The 15,015-nt window shown below is 55.9% G+C and overlaps 1 protein-coding gene and 1 long non-coding RNA gene across 5 annotated transcripts; both read left to right on the top strand.

The window, feature by feature from the left end:
- The first annotated feature begins 87 nt into the window (after nucleotides 1-87).
- LOC122471685 lies at nucleotides 88-6,123 on the top strand. Of its 3 annotated transcripts, XR_006294240.1 has the most exons (4): nucleotides 88-368; nucleotides 507-620; nucleotides 766-877; nucleotides 3,619-6,123. It is a non-coding gene; the product is annotated as an uncharacterized LOC122471685 (long non-coding RNA). The 3 variants fall into 3 exon arrangements; XR_006294239.1 differs by lacking the exon at nucleotides 3,619-6,123 and having other exon boundaries at nucleotides 91-368; nucleotides 766-961; XR_006294241.1 differs by lacking the exon at nucleotides 766-877 and having other exon boundaries at nucleotides 92-368.
- Nucleotides 6,124-9,078: 2,955 nt separating this feature from the next.
- On the top strand, nucleotides 9,079-13,312 carry LITAFD (LITAF domain containing). 2 transcript variants are annotated; one of them, XM_043560556.1, is made up of 4 exons: nucleotides 9,079-9,478; nucleotides 11,377-11,478; nucleotides 12,624-12,768; nucleotides 12,895-13,308. In XM_043560556.1, the coding sequence occupies exons 1-4, from the start codon at nucleotides 9,274-9,276 to the stop codon at nucleotides 13,139-13,141; spliced, it is 699 nt and encodes a 232-aa protein (XP_043416491.1). In that variant the 5' UTR covers nucleotides 9,079-9,273; the 3' UTR covers nucleotides 13,142-13,308. The 2 variants fall into 2 exon arrangements, with proteins under 2 accessions (XP_043416491.1, XP_043416492.1); XM_043560557.1 differs by lacking the exon at nucleotides 9,079-9,478 and adding an exon at nucleotides 9,959-9,995 and having other exon boundaries at nucleotides 12,895-13,312.
- Nucleotides 13,313-15,015: the final 1,703 nt, after the last annotated feature.

The raw sequence follows: 15,015 nt of genomic DNA, 5'->3' as shown, positions 1-15,015 counted from the left end.
CCGCCCCCACAAGCTCCCAGCCAATGGGAGCCGGGGCTCCGGACGGCCAGGGGGCGGGGCGCGCGGGGCCAGCCCCGACGGGACCTTTGTGTCCGCGCGCCGGATGGCGGGAGCGCGGGTCGCCGGGCTCGGGGAGGGGACCGCGGCCCCTCGTCCCGCGGGGGAGCCGGGAGGATGCCCGCCCGTGCTGCACCTACGGTCGGAACATTCCCCTGAAAAGTGGAGGTCCCGTTCAGGTCCCTCCCCTAACAACCCGCGGCAGGTCCGGGCCCAGCCGACCTCTGCTCCAGAATCCGCAAGGCCCGCGGCGCCTCCGTTTCAGCGGAGAAAAAGAGCTCCAGGAACGATGAGAACGAATAAAAAGAGAGGTAGAACGGAAGGGAGGAAAAGAAAGGGGGAAAAAAAAGGGGAAACTGTTCATTTGTTCTCTTGTTTTGTTCTTAATTTGCCTTCCCTCCTTGAGTCCTCTGTGTCTGCAGAAAATTGACAGTACTCTCCTTTTACAGGAGAGGAAACTGAGGCATGGAGATAGGTGAGCACACCCCGTCCCCTGCCTGGCCACTGCAAGTCTCTGCAAGAGAAGCCCCTAAAAGCCAGCCCAGCCCTGGACCGTGGCTCAGGTTGGTGGAGGGGCAGGGAGGGAACCCCTTAACTGTCCTGGGCCTATAGTCCCAGGGCTGGAAGTGGCACGTGGGTCCCTGCTGGAGCCCACCAGCTCTGCCTGCCTCTCAATCTCTCCCTCTTTTCCCCTCCCCACGTGCAAAGACACCACTGAGGACACAGCAAGAATACAGCTGTCCCCAAGCCAGGAAGAGGGTCCTCCACCAGGAACCAAATCTCGGGCATTCTGAACTTGGACTTCCCAGGTTCCAAAAACGTGAGAAGTCACTTTCTGTTGCTTATGCCACCCAGTCTGGTGTTTTGTTATGGCATCAGGAACAGCCTTTTCCTCCTCAACTAACCACAGAATTTTTTTAATTTTTATTTTTTTAAGTGTATTTATTTTGAGAGAGAAACAACACCATTGGGGGAGGGGCAGAGAGAGAGAGAGAGAGAGAGAGAGAGAGAGAGAGAATCCCAAGCAGGCTCAGCACTGTCGGTGCAGAGCCTGATCCGGGGCTCGAACTCAAGAACGGGAGGTCATGACCTGAACCAAAAGCAAGCATTGGGCGCTTAACCAACTGAGTCCCCCGGGCACCCCAGCCTCTGAGAATCCCACACCTGAGTTTGGTGCAGTTCCCGTCTGCAGTCATTCACTGGGTATCATGGGTGCCAGGCCTCCCTTTGCAGTGCTGAGCATCCAGAGTAAAAAGTGCCCGCCCAGTTCCCGCCCTGGAGGAGGTGCCTCCTCCAGAGGGATGGCAGGCAGGTTGATAAGGTAGGGTGTCAGGTGGTGGGCTGGATAAGCATCCCTGGCTCAGTGAGTGCCCTGCCCTTGGCCCTATCAGAGAAGACGGGTCCGTGGAGAAATTCTTTCTCCCAACTTGCCACGGCTTGAGCCTCCTGCAACCAGAGACATCAGCCCACTATCATGGCCCCATCTCATGGCACCGGCCTAGTGGCCAGACTTGAGCCAGCAGCAGATGAGAAGATCTGGCCTAACTTTTCCACCCAATAAAGACCAATCATCCGTCCAGCCATGTGACAAATAGTTATTGCACATGAGCTCTGTTCTAAGCCCTAGACTAAACAAAACTCATGTTGGTCCTGTCCTGCCACGCCCTGTCCCCCAGAGGGTTACAGTCTAATTAGGGGAAGCAGATGTTAAACCAATAATCACAACGGTATAAAGTCCCGCTGTATCCATAGCAGGGACAGCCATCATGCTGGAGAAGCCAGGAGAGTCTTCTCTGGAAAGTGCTGGTTGACCCGGGGTCTTCTGGAAGACCAGGAATTGAATAGACAAAGGAAAGGACATTCCTGAGAAAGGTTAGCACACGTGCAAAGGCCCTGAGACAGGAGTGTGGTGGGGCTAGGACACGAGAAGCGACGTGGACGGAAGTGACATGGCCAGAGCCAGAGGGGGCTAAGTGGATGGGTCTCAATTACAGAGCTTCACTTTAAGAGTGACAGCAGCCTGGTAAGGTCTAAAAGCAGGGATGAGAGGGAGACTCCTCCCCCCAAAGTATAACTGTCCACCCATCTGCCCCCCATTCCTTCCCACCATGACTTGGACCTCTACTGTCTCACCAGAAGCAGTGGCCTCCTCCCCTGCCTTATGCCTCCCCTAATATCCGTGACCTCGCTTGTTTTCTGTGCAGCAGCCAGAGTGAGCTTTCAAAAGTATAAATCTGACTGTTGCTAAAAAAAAAAAAAAATTATTTCTGACCCTTGCTGAAATGGTAAGACGGACTTTGTTCAGCACTGTCGCGATAGGGACAGGGGCCCCTGCGTTGGGGTTTGCATTCAGGGAGAGAGATGGGGCTCACGTCCACATACAGGGAGGAAAAGATGTGTACCCACAGAGCAGGGTCCGGGAGTGCGAGACTACTAGGAGGAAATAGCAGGGGGAAGGGTGGGGGGGGTCTGGCTAAGCTGGCCTGGCAGGATTCTTGCGGAAGACATGGGCGGTCACACATCCCCTGGGAGGAGGCAGGGGATGAGGAATTTGGTCAGACCTAGAGGGCAGGGAATTCTGGCTAAACCAACTTGTCCGGATTCTTGCCAAAACTGGACTCTTACAGGGACAGGGTGGGAAGCTCCAGCTTGTGCCCAGGCGAGCCGAAGGCTCAGAGGAGCCCAACTGAAGTCTGGTCAGGGAGAGAGTCTCTGTCACCAGGTCGTCCTGCCCCTGCTCAAAACCCTTCAGTAACTCCCTGTTGCTCTTTTAACGAAACCCAGACTCATGTGCTGTAGCGCTTCAGATTGACTTAACATAAGAAAACTCCAGTAAGGAGCATCACCAAGTTGGAGGCACACGTGTCATGGAAAAGACAACGGCAGGGGATACATCTGGGGTGGATACAGCAGGTCTGGAGGCCCTAAGGATTGGGTGTCTCCACATGCTTTAACCCTCAGCAGGTCCCCTCTCTTGGCACCTCGGTTTTTTCGTCTGTAAAATGGGGACAATGTCAGCACGTCTCTCGATAAGGTCGCCGTGTTAAAGTGAGAGAGTGCGTGAATGCTTAGGCACGTTGTGAGAATTATTTTTTTAATGTTTGTTTGTTTTTAAATGTTTATTTTGAGAGAGTGAGAGCAAATGGGGGAGGGGCGGAGAGAGAGAGAGAGAGAGAGAGAGAGAATCCCAAGCACTGTCAGCACAGAGCCCGATGTGAGGCTCAGACTCACAAACCGGGAGATAATCGCCTGAGCCGAAATCAAGATGCTTAACCAACTGAGCTACCCAGGCGTGCCTAAATGTTTGTTTATTTGAGAGAGAGTGAGAGAGTGCACACGAGTGGGGGAGGAGCAGAGAGAGAGGAAGAGAGAGAATCCCAAACAGGCTCCGAGCTGTCAGCGCAGAGCCCAACGTGGGGCTCAGTCTCATGAGCCACGAGGTCATGACCTGAGCCGGAATCAAGAGTCAGACGCTCAACCGACTGAGCCACCCTGGCGCCCCCAGAGAATTATTATGATTATTGTTACTTGCTTTTTAAAACACCACTTGCTTAAATCTAGGTGTCGCCCTTAGCAATGACAACAGCCACCCGGTTCTGCCCCCTACAATGTGCCAGGCACACTGGACACCTTCAGCTCTGAAAACCAGCACAGGTTGACTTCTGAAGCCCTCGTCACGACCCAGAAGAACACGCTCTGGGGACGGGGAAATGAGGCTCAGATCAGCAATGCGACTTACCCAAGATCACGCAGCAATCCCTGGACAGGCCAAGATTTGGACATTGCTGTGTCACACCCCAAGGTACTCATTCCCTAGGTGACTTAGACTGAAGTCCCCTCCCCAGGATGTGTCGCCCCAGTCTGCGTCCCCGAGAGGGGCCTCCCCGGGCTAGAGCAGGGATGGGAACTTGGGCTGTGGGAACACCAGCTCCTCCCTGCCTCGCGCTCTTTGTCTCTTTTGGGCCACCACTTTCTGAAGAGTCACTTCCCCGTCTTTGGTCTGCCTCCAGCCACTGCCCCTCTGTGCAGCAGCCCCGGGACGTCTCATAACATGCATTGGATCTCAGCACTCCCTGCCCAAGCTCTGCTCACTCCACTGCGGCCCTAATGGGCCCCCCAGGGCCTTTGCACATGCTGTTCCCTCAGCTGGGAACGGTCTTACCCCGCATCTTCCCATGCTGCCTCTTTCTAGTCATTATACCTCAGAAGAGGTGCCCACCTCTGCCCACCCTGAACCAGGTGTGGTACCCACTAAAATGTGAGCTTCCCAGGGCAGGTACCTTATCTGCGTCCCATGGTTTTTATGTCTGACTTCTAGTAGGTGCTCAATAAACACGTTGAAGAAACAGGGGCAGCTGCCATGTGATGGGAGGGAACAAGATGTGTCCAGGATGAAGGGCCTGACAGATAACTCGATTTCCCCTTCTGTAAAATGGCACCAGGAGAGCCTAGAGTGGAGAAGGGGTTGGGTGGGGAGCCCAGGGAAGGGACTGAGCCCCTCAGGCAGCTCTTGAGGCTGAAAGCACAAGGTCCAAGTAGGCTGGCCACGCCCGCGGGCTGAAGGAGGAAAAGACAGACCCAGGAGCCACCTGTGCGAACACCCCACACGCCCGGATACCCAGGCCGCGCACCCCTCCCACCTAGACACACACAGACACCCAGACATGACAAGTCCCACACACACAGCCCACCTGAGAGGCAGGGACGCACACACACAGAGACGTCCACGTGCAAGCCTGCACCACACACACCCTGTGCCGATGAGCGCACCCCCTGACCACACAAGACCCACAGCACAGCTACGCCAGCACCCCCCACCACCCCAACACAAGTCCGCATGGATGGAAGGGTGCGGAACCACAGCTCCCAGGGCTCTTCTCCGTCTAGAAAGTCCGCCTCTCCTCCTCCAGGCAGGCCTCGGTGGGGGGGGGGGGCTCTGTGTCAGAGTTCTGAGGACAGGGGATGGGTGGCAGCCACCAGGGAAGAAGTAACCATGTCACTCCCTCATCTGGGTCCCCACTGATCAGTGAGAGGACCTTCCTGGGTGCCCAGGGCACAAGAACCACCCCCCTCCTGCCGCTTTCCTTTCCTCGCCCAAGTAGGGAACGGGGCTTGGGGTGCACCCCACCTCACACTCTTCCAGCCCCCAGCTCACCACAGCCTGGGCGGAAGAGGGCGGAAGTGGCACAGCTGGAAAGTCAGCCCAGAGAGGTTAGGGGGTGCCCCAGTTTGACCCAGCAAGTCCCCGCCCAGGGCTGCAGGCTCCCCACCACCCAACAGATGGAGTCAGGGGGAGCTCCAGGGAAAGCCCCGCCCCACACTTGCACAAGAATGACAGTTAGAACTCATTCCTCCAGATTCCTTTCTTGTCACCTCATCACCTCCGAGCCCTTCTGGGAAGAGAGGCTGGGCAGGAAGCAGATGGGGGGAGTCCCATTGCCTTTTTCCTTTAAGCAGCCCCAGCTGCAAAGCCTTATTGCTCAAGAAGATAGCAAAGCCCAGAGAGGGGGAGTGAGATGCCCAGGGTCACACAGCGGGGGAGGACCTCACTGGAGGCAGGGGGTGGGGCTCCCTGGACCCTCAGCTGTCAAAACTCCAGGCTCATATGTTCCTAGGATGGCCTGCCTCCCACCTTGGCTTTTATGACTCTGCTTATTTAATGTATTATTGTCTTGCTTACTAATATTACTAATTGCTAACTCATTGCAAGCTTTCAATATGCCAGGCACAGAGCTAAGGACTTCACACAGATTTCTTTGATTCGTTCATTTTTCCTGCAACAAATCTCGATTAAGCATCTACTGTGTCCCAGGCACTGTGGTAGGCTCTCGGGGAGACACATGTGAACCAAACTGATGAGGTCTGGGCTCTCACAGAGCTGACATTTTAGGAGCAAAACACAATAATCAAGTAAACTAATACACGAACCTATTAATTCCAGACAGAGGTAACTGTCGTCAAAATCGAACCATGTTAGGGCGCCTGGGTGGCTCAGTCGGTTGAACATCCGACTTCGGCTCAGGTCATGATCTCACGGTTCGTGAGTTGGAGCCCCTCATCGGGCTCTGTGCTGACAGCTCAGAGCCTGGAGCCTGTTTCAGATTCTGTGTCTCCCTCTCTCTGACCCTCCCCCGTTCATGCTCTCTCTCTGTCTCAAAAGTAAATAAACGCTGGGGCACCTGGGTGGCTCAGTCGGTTAAGCGTCCGACTTCGGCTCAGGTCACGATCTCACGGTCCATGAGTTCGAGCCCCGCGTCAGGCTCTGGGCTGATGGCTCAGAGCCTGGAGCCTGCTTCACATTCTGTGTCTCCCTCTCTCTCTGTCCCTCCCCCGTTCATGCTCTCTCTCTGTCTCAAAAGTAAATAAACGTTATAAAACATTTTTTTAAATAAAAATAAAAAATAAAATAAAAAGTAACTGATTAAAATAAATAAATAAAAGTTGAACCAGGTGGTTATGGTAGAGGGTGGCTGGGTGCTCTGGCAGGGGTCCACAGCAGCCTTCCATGAGGAACGGCTTGTGAACTGAGAGTTTGATGATGTTGATGAGCCATGGGGTAGCTCATGGGAAGAGCACTGTGGGGGGGGGGGGGGGGGGCGCAGGAAGGGCAAGCACAAATGCCCCGGGGCAGGATGGAACAGAACAGAAAGTAGGCATGCACCAAGGATCAGCCAACAAGGTAAAACTGTCTCATGAAATTTCCCGAACTCTCTTGGCAGCAAGGGTTATAATCACACCCACTTTGCAGAGAGGTGCAGATGCCTGCCCGGGGTCACACAGCGGCAAGTGACAGAGCCCCCACATTAACCACTTCCTCCTCTATGGCAGGCCTCGTTTTGGAGATGCAAAGTTTGGAACCAGACAAACAACACCGGTTGTCCGAGAGCCCTGAGTCTAGTGGAGAAGTGATCCCCACAGAGAGGTTCCCGAGGAGCCCAGCCAGGCCTCCGGGCTCCCCTGTGGGACCCTGTGTCTCCGTGCCAGAGACTGGGGTCTATGCCAGCTCCACCACAGCCTTCTGTGTGGCCTCGGCTGGCCTCAGGCCCTCTCTCATGCTCGTCTCTCCTTCCAGCCTGGTCTGGACAGGAGCCGCAGCACCAGAGCAGCCTCAGGGGCACCCCACAAGCCCCAAATCCTGGCCCCGGAGATCCAGAGGGAGGAAGCCAGGCTGACTCGTGCAACCTGGTGCTGCCCCCTGGTGGCGGTGGTCGCAATTCCCCCCACCCCCCCACCCCCCGCCCCACCCCGGAGAGCACTGCCCCTCAGCTGCCTCACTGATTGACCCTCAAGAGGGCCCCAGCCCGGATCCCAACCCTGCGTGAGGGGCACCGCCAGCCTCAAAATTCCCAGAGAAGGAGGCTGTCCCCAACCCCATCTGGAGATGTGTAACCTCAACTCTATACACAGACTCTGTTTCTTGGGGTGGAATATCCAGAGGATTTTAAGTCACGCGGGGTGGGCTGGGTGACGAGAGCGCACAGCTCGTTCATTCGTTCGTTCATTCGTTCATTCATTCGCACATTCAACCTATATTAATTGAGCACCTTCTGCATGCCGGGTGCTGGGGGATGCAGCAAACATCAAATCTCAGACGCCAATACATACAGGGGTGTGGACAGGCTCCGGGACGTGCCCCTGACCCCGCCCCGGAGCACAGGAGAGGTGACGGTGGGCTGTCACCAAGTGTTGGCAAAGGAGACCAGGCACCTGGGCAGGTGGCCCAGGAACTGGAGGTTTCAAGAATCTCGGGTCACGATCTCACCATTTGTGAGTCTGAGCCCCGTGTCCGGCTCTGTGCTGACAGTTCAGAGCCTGGGACCTGCTTTGGATTCTGTGTCCCCCTCTCGCTCTGCCCCTCCCCTGCTTGTGCTCTGTCTCTCTCTCTCTCTCTCTCAAAAATAAACATAAAATAAAATAGAAAATACAGTAAAATAAAGTAGAATAAAGTAGTTGTTCTTTTACAGTCTGGATACCTGTACTGCAAATATTGTCTTCCTGCCTGTGGCTAAGCATTTTTTTCTTCCCCTTTTGAAGAGCCGGTGCTTTGATGAAGCGGGTCTTTCAAGTCTTCCCTTTATGGCTTGTGCTCTGTGTCCCGTGGAAGAAGTCTTGATATATAGTCACATTTGTTTGTTTTCCGTTGCTTTCCGTTTTCGGTGTTGCTTTTTTCTTTTGCATGTGCTTCCTTTTACACTAGTAACAATAATGATATGGTTCCAAAGTCAAACCTATAAAGCAAGGCTTATTTAAAGAGAAAGTGCTTCCACCCCATCTCCCTCAATAACAACCTTTAGTTTTTAAAAAAATTGTTCTGGGGCACCTGGGTGGCTCAGTCCGTTAAGAGTCCAACTTTGGCTCAGGTCATGATCTCGCAGTTCATGAGTTTGAGCCCCGCGTGGTGCTCTGTGCTGACAGCTCGGAGCCTGGAGCCTGCTTCAGATTCTGCGTCTCCTCTCTCTGCCCTTCCCCCGCTAGCTCTGTCTCTGTCTCTCAAAAATAAACATTAAACAAACAAAAAAAAAGAATCGGGGTGCCTGCATGGCTCGGTTGGTTAAGTGTCCAACTTCGGCACAGGTCATGAACTCGTGGTTTGTATGTTTGAACCCCGTGTCAGGCCCTGTGCTGACAGCTCAGAGCCTGGAGCCTCCTTCAGATTCTGTGTCTCCTTCTGTCTCTGCCCCTCCTCTGCTCACACTCTGTCTCTTATTCTCTCAAAAATAAATAAACATTAAGAAAATTTTTTTTCAAAGAATTTAAAAAATTGCTCCTTCACTTCATCTTGGAAATTATATACATCCTTTCCCATTTCTTTTTTTTTAATGCTTATTTATTTTTGAGAAAGAGAGCACGAGCAGGGGAGGGGCAGAGAGAGAGGGAGACACAGAATCCGAAGCGGGCTCCTCCAGGCTCTGAGCTGTCAGCACAGAGCCCGACCTGGGGCTTGACCTCAACAATTGGGATATCATGAACTGAGCCGAAGTCGGACGCTTAACGGACTGAGCCACCAGGTGCAGCCCAGCCTAGATTCATATTTTTAAGGCTCCAGATTGGTCCCCACACCCCTGCCCTCAAGAACCCAGGGCTGGTTTCGGCTCAACCCGAGAAGGACAGTGGGAGAAGGGTTGCCTCCAAAGGATCCTCAGGCTGGGCCACGGGAGGACCCCCCTCCTCCTGCAGGGAGGGCATACAGAGCCCACGCCTCTGGCCCCTGTGAGGATGCACATCACAATGGCTGTTCCACCTGAGCCAGGCCCTGGGAGAGGCACCAGGCAGGCAGGTACTCTGGCCCAAGGGCACCCAGGCCTCGCCATGGGGACTCCAGATATGCGCTCCGCTGCTCAGAGCTTGGAACCCGCCGCTGCTGGGATACCGTTGCTGGAACAAAACACGTCCAGGACACCAAGATGGAACCATCCCCAGGGTGAGAGGTTCCCCCCCCCGCCGCCATCCCGGTGACCAGTTGACTTTGGCGCCCATGGGAAGCAGGAGAGGAGACTGGGGGTCCCCTTGCCTAGTTGGGGGCTGAATCCGGTACTCCACCCACCGTCACATCCTGCTGTCCCCCACCAACTCGGGGACCGTGTGACCCAATGGGGACAAATCAGGGCCTCCCGACATCCTGTGCCCTCTCTTAAAGTGTTAAAAAGAAGCCAAGAATGGGGCGCCTGGGTGGTGCAGTCGGTTAAGCGTCCGACTTCAGCCAGGTCACGATCTCGCGGTCCGTGAGTTCGAGCCCTGCGTCAGGCTCTGGGCTGATGGCTCAGAGCCTGGAGCCTGTTTCCGATTCTGTGTCTCCCTCTCTCTCTGCCCCTCCCCCGTTCATGCTCTGTCTCTCTCTGTCCCAAAAATAAATAAACGTTGAAAAAAAAAATTTTTTTTAAATAAATTTGATTTAAAAAAGAAGCCAAGAAAGAAGCCGAATGACTCTCTGGTATCAGGTGCGGCCTGTCCCTCCCATCCCCTGCCTCACCCCCGTGGCCGGACACAACCCAGACTGGATGGGGTGGCAGGGTGGGGGGGTGCCGGCTCTGCTGATGAGGTTTGGGCCAAGTCACCAATCTCTCTGGATCCGTTTTCCGTCTGGAAAACGGCTGAGAGTATTAAGGGATGGTCGGTGTAGGGCTGACAGCTGCTAACTCGGCTGGGTGGGGTGAGTGTCAACCAGGCATCGGGCAGCCCCAGGCCACATACTTCTTTTCTGGCCTTGAGTTTCCTCACCTGTAAAATGGGTACTAAGACCAGCCTCAGGTGGGACACCTGGGGGCACCAGATGGGTATGAAATCTCTTCCTGTTCCCAAGAGTCTAGACTTGAGGGCAAAAAACGGAGAGCGGTTTCCTCTTTCCTGGCCACCCCCATTGTGGGAAGAGGCACGGGGTGGGGGTGGGGGATCCCAGGCAGCTCCGATTAGGCCCACGAGGCCCCTCACCTGGGAGGGGCAGGTCCCCATGATTCCCCATAGAGACACATGTGGACCCCCATCCGTTGACCACACAGTCATTACAATTATGGGGCGCTCATCCGCCCACCTCCCAGACCACACGCTGGGTTTCCAGATCCCAGAATTCCCTGTCCAGACAGCCTTGCACCTGACTCCAAGGCTGGCATAGGGCTCACCACTGGGAGCTGGGGTGGTGGGGGGGGGTGGGGGCAAGCTGCAGGTGCACACGGCGTGACAGTCCCCTTGTGGGGCAGGAGGGAACGAAGGCTGGGAGGAATGCGAGGGGGCTGTGGCCCCAACTGTCCTTCTGGGATGGAGCAAATGAAACGCTGCCACTCTTGGAGCCTTGGAGCTCCTTCCTCCTTGGGAGGTGGGTATTCTCAATTCACATACCTGCTTGCTGGGGGACCTCAGGCAAGTTGGTTAACCTCTCTGAGCCTAGTGTCCACATCTGCAAAATTGGAGTAATACCACACGGTTACCTCCCTGGTGTTTTCGCTAGAATCCATGGAGCCAGATGTGTAAAACGTCTGGCACACAGTTTGACACGTAAACAACAAACACTCGATGTTTTGTTTCTTTTAAAGAGATCATGGGCCCTGTGCTCTTTTTACGTCCTGTTTCCTGGTACTGCCTCCCGGAAGATCTTTCATTCTAGGACATGAGGACACAGTTGGGGTCCGAAATGTCTGTGTTCAAACCTCAGCTGCTCCATCTACGCTATGCAAGCCTTGGCATTCGTTCCTCCAGGCCTCGGCTTTCCCTCCTGTAAAATGGGTGATACCCTCAGGCTGGCAGGCTGGCCACCTTGTCAGCTCAGCGCCTGGCAAGTGGCGGGACTTTGGGTCTGAGGCTGTGTTTCCTTCCTCTCTCCCGAAGAGCCTCCTCGTCCTCGTCCCCCTCCTCCTCCTGGTCCTTGGCCTCCAAGAGTTCAAGGGCCTCCTCCAATATATGTCCACGGCCCCCCGGCTATTCACCCGGGTGAGTACCTCTGTTCCTTCCCCTTCGGTTTTCCCGGCCTCAGGCTGCCCTGCCCCACTCTTCGAGATTCTGCCCCAACAGCACCTCCTCTGAAAGTCCTTCTCTGCTGCCCCCCGGGAGCCGTGTGACCCCCCCAGGGCTGGCCGTAGCCCCTCCTCTCCAACATGAAATGAGTGGCACAGGGGCTGGTCTGCAGTGGGCGCTCAGGGCAGGCCTATGGGGCAAACCCCCTGGACTCCACAGTGCGAGCCACTGGCCGCAGCCAGAGAAGCGGAAGGTGGCCCCTGCCCAGGGTAGGGCCCGGGCTTCAGGGGGTTTTTACACAAGCCCGTTAATGAATGCAGAATACTCGAGAAAGGTCTCAAAGGGTCAGGAGCTGCAGGGTTGCTCTGCACATTCCCAGTGGGCAGAATGGAAAGGCCCGTAGGGACACCCATTCTAGCCACAGCGCTTTCCTTAGTTCGGTGCCAAACCGGGGATTCTGCATCCCGCACATCGGGGCTCCGTCCATTCCAAATGCCAGCACCCCTCACCCACCCGGGACCCCAGAGGGATCAAGGCCTGAGAGGCCCTAAGCCCCTCCTCACCGCTGCAGACCAGACCCTGAGCCTTTGGCCAGGACACTAAAGCTCACAGGAATTGTTTTCTTAACCACAAAGTCAGCCACCACCCAAGCCCCCCTTTCTCCGCACACCCGAGACTGCGGACGTGGTTGCAGGGCTTAAATAGCTAAACACATTTCTTGGCCCCGCTGTACAAACGCGGGAGGACGACACAAGAACGCCAGCAGGTAGATTCTGGATTGTATCGTCTTCACCAGGGCATCAAAGCTTTTGACTGAGAGCATCCAACAGACGCCCCTTAAAGGGGCTCAATGAGTATGCTATCCTGGGTAAGCTCACTGAGCTGAAGGGGCCCAGTTTAAACCTAGAGATGCTTCCAAATTCCCTGGGTCTCTCCTGACCAGCGAGAGGCCCCTGAGCCCTGCAGGCCAGCAGGAGCAGGGGTGGGGGAAACGGGGTAGGGAGAGGGAGCTGGAGCCCACCCTGGGGTCTTGGGCGTGCAGGGGAGCACGGAGAGGCTGCAGGAGTGCCAGGAGAGGGCCACGGTCTGAGTTGCGCCGCGCCCCCCCTCCCCATCCCCAGCTCTGTTCACCAGAATGCCTAGGATGGGCCCTGCCATCCCGGTACAGTCCATATGTCACTACTGTGGGAACCGCATCATAACAGTGACCACCCCGGTCCCAGGGGTTCTCACCTGGCTGCTGTGTACAGGTCTTTTTGTGTTTGGGTGAGTGGCCTCCTGTGGGGGGGGGGGGGGGCTGGGCATCAGCGGGGGCGGGGCCTGCTGGGCTTGGGGGGACGGGGCGCGGGGAGGGAGGCTCTGGCCCACACCCCGCTGCTCCTGAGGCTGCAGGTGCTTCCTGGGCTGCTGCTTCCTCCCCTTCTGTATGGACAGCTTGATGGACGTGAAGCACACGTGCCCCGTGTGCCAGCAAGAGCTCGTCTGCTACCACCGCCAAACAAACGTCCACCGAGTGACTTCTGCCTGCTCACGTCTGTCCTGCTGGGGTCCCTCCTGTCCCAGGGAGGGGGTGAAGGCGCCTGCCCTCTGTCCTCCTGGCACAGCTAGGGGGCTGGGTCAGCATTGGACAAATGAATGAACCGTGGGGAGCGGGACTCCCCACACCAGGTTCCCAGGCTCCCTGCCTGCCGTTCAGACCCCTCAGAGACCTCGGCGCGTGGTACCTCCTGCTCTCCTGGCCCCTTCCCCTCAGCTCAAGCTTCAGCATCTGAAAACATCTCTGTACCTCCAGCTGGGGGCAGGGTGGGGGGAACACCTCACTCCCCATTATCCACAGCCTCGCATATCCACGAGAATTTGGCCAACGCTTGGGACATTAAAAGGCCCCAAGCTGACGAGGACCAGGATCCCCCCTGAGTTAACATGGGGTCTGCTGGGGATGAGGTGGGGGGGGAGGGGAAACCCGGGGGGGGGGGGGAGGAAACTAAGAGAATTTTTTTGTTTGTTTTTAAAGATTTTTTAAGTAATCTCTACAGGCGCCCCCTAAGGGATTTTTATTTTGCAAAACAAGATGAATGATATTCACCCACCTTTTCAATTAAAGTGAATTTCCTACAGAAGGGGGGAAGAGTGCAGGAGAATTAGGAGACAGAAAAGAAAGAGAACCAGGTGCCAGGCTGGCTCAGTCAGAACTGAGACTCCTGATCTCAGGGTCGTGACTTCAAGCCCCATGTTGGGCATAGAGATTACTTAAATAAATAGGCACTAAATTTGCTGTGATGCTCACCCTCCCCTGGGAGGGCAGTGTCCCGCCCCCCCCCCCCCCCCCCCCCCGCCTCGCATCCTATAGATGCGGAAGCCCAGGCAGGAGGGTCCCCCTGCTCCAGGAACTGGAGGCAGCAGGGCCCGGCTCCCTGAAAAGGTATGGAAGTGTGTGTGTGTGTGTGTGTGTGTGTGTGTAGAGCAGTTTACCAGTCAGCAGGCAGAGAAGTTCCCGGAAGCCTCACAAGGTCAGGGGAGAGCCCTCTGCATGTAGCCGGCTGGGACAGATTTCTCTGGATCTGAATGTCAGCCCCCTGAAGATGCCAGGGGAAGGTGGCTTTCCGCCCACACCCCAGATGCTCTGGAGAACCAGGGAGAGCACCAACCTCCGACTCGGTGCTAGCTACGGGGCCAGGAGCCTCCATTTCAACACCTAAATGGACCCATCTTAGCAAGGTGTTGAGGGTTAGAAGCCAAAGCATCTGGGGCGCCTGGGTGGCTCAGTCGGTTACGCATCCAACTTCGGCTCAGGTCATGATCTCACAGTCCGTGAGTTCGAGCCCTGCGTCGGACTCTGTGCTGACAGTTCAGAGCCTGGAGCCTGCTTCGGATTCTGGGTCTCCCTCTCTCTCTGACCCTCCCCTGCTCGTGCTCTCTTTCTCAAAAATAATAAACATTAAAAAAAAAAAAAAAAAAAAAGCTGAAGCATTGGACCCAATAGGCCCCCAGGACCCAAGAGCCAGTCTATTATCTGTGATACAGCAAGCCGGGACAGGGGTGTCAGGTGAACCCGGGGAGAGAGAGAGGCCCAGGTAGACAACACAGGTGGCCACCCACCTGGGTCCACACCTGAAGGAGACTGTGCCAGCTCAAACACACGGCAGGACATGATCCCTGAGAGGCCAGGTCAGGCCTCCCGGCTGCCAGTACCCAGGAGACGTCTTCACCGGGACCGAGCCAATCTCCGGTTCTGGGGAGCTCTGCACCTGTGCGGAGGCACCCAAGCCACATGGGGATGGTCACCGGCGCGCCTGGCTCTGCTGAAGAAGCCAAGACCCGTCTTGAGCCAGAACCAGATGCCTCTGGTGAACTTGCCTCGAGGCCCTTGTTCCGATTCCACGATCACCGGGGCACTTGCTGGTTTTGACTGTGATTCCCAGATGGGTCCCGACGGGAGCATCAGTCCCAGGACAGGCACCTCTCGTGGCAAACACACTCCTCATGGTGCGTCAGAGGGTGCCGGTGTTCAGG

Source organism: Prionailurus bengalensis, chromosome E3 (genome assembly GCF_016509475.1).
Source record: "Prionailurus bengalensis isolate Pbe53 chromosome E3, Fcat_Pben_1.1_paternal_pri, whole genome shotgun sequence".
Classification (NCBI taxonomy): Eukaryota; Metazoa; Chordata; class Mammalia; order Carnivora; family Felidae; genus Prionailurus; species Prionailurus bengalensis.
This window is presented reverse-complemented; position numbering and strand designations above follow the sequence as displayed.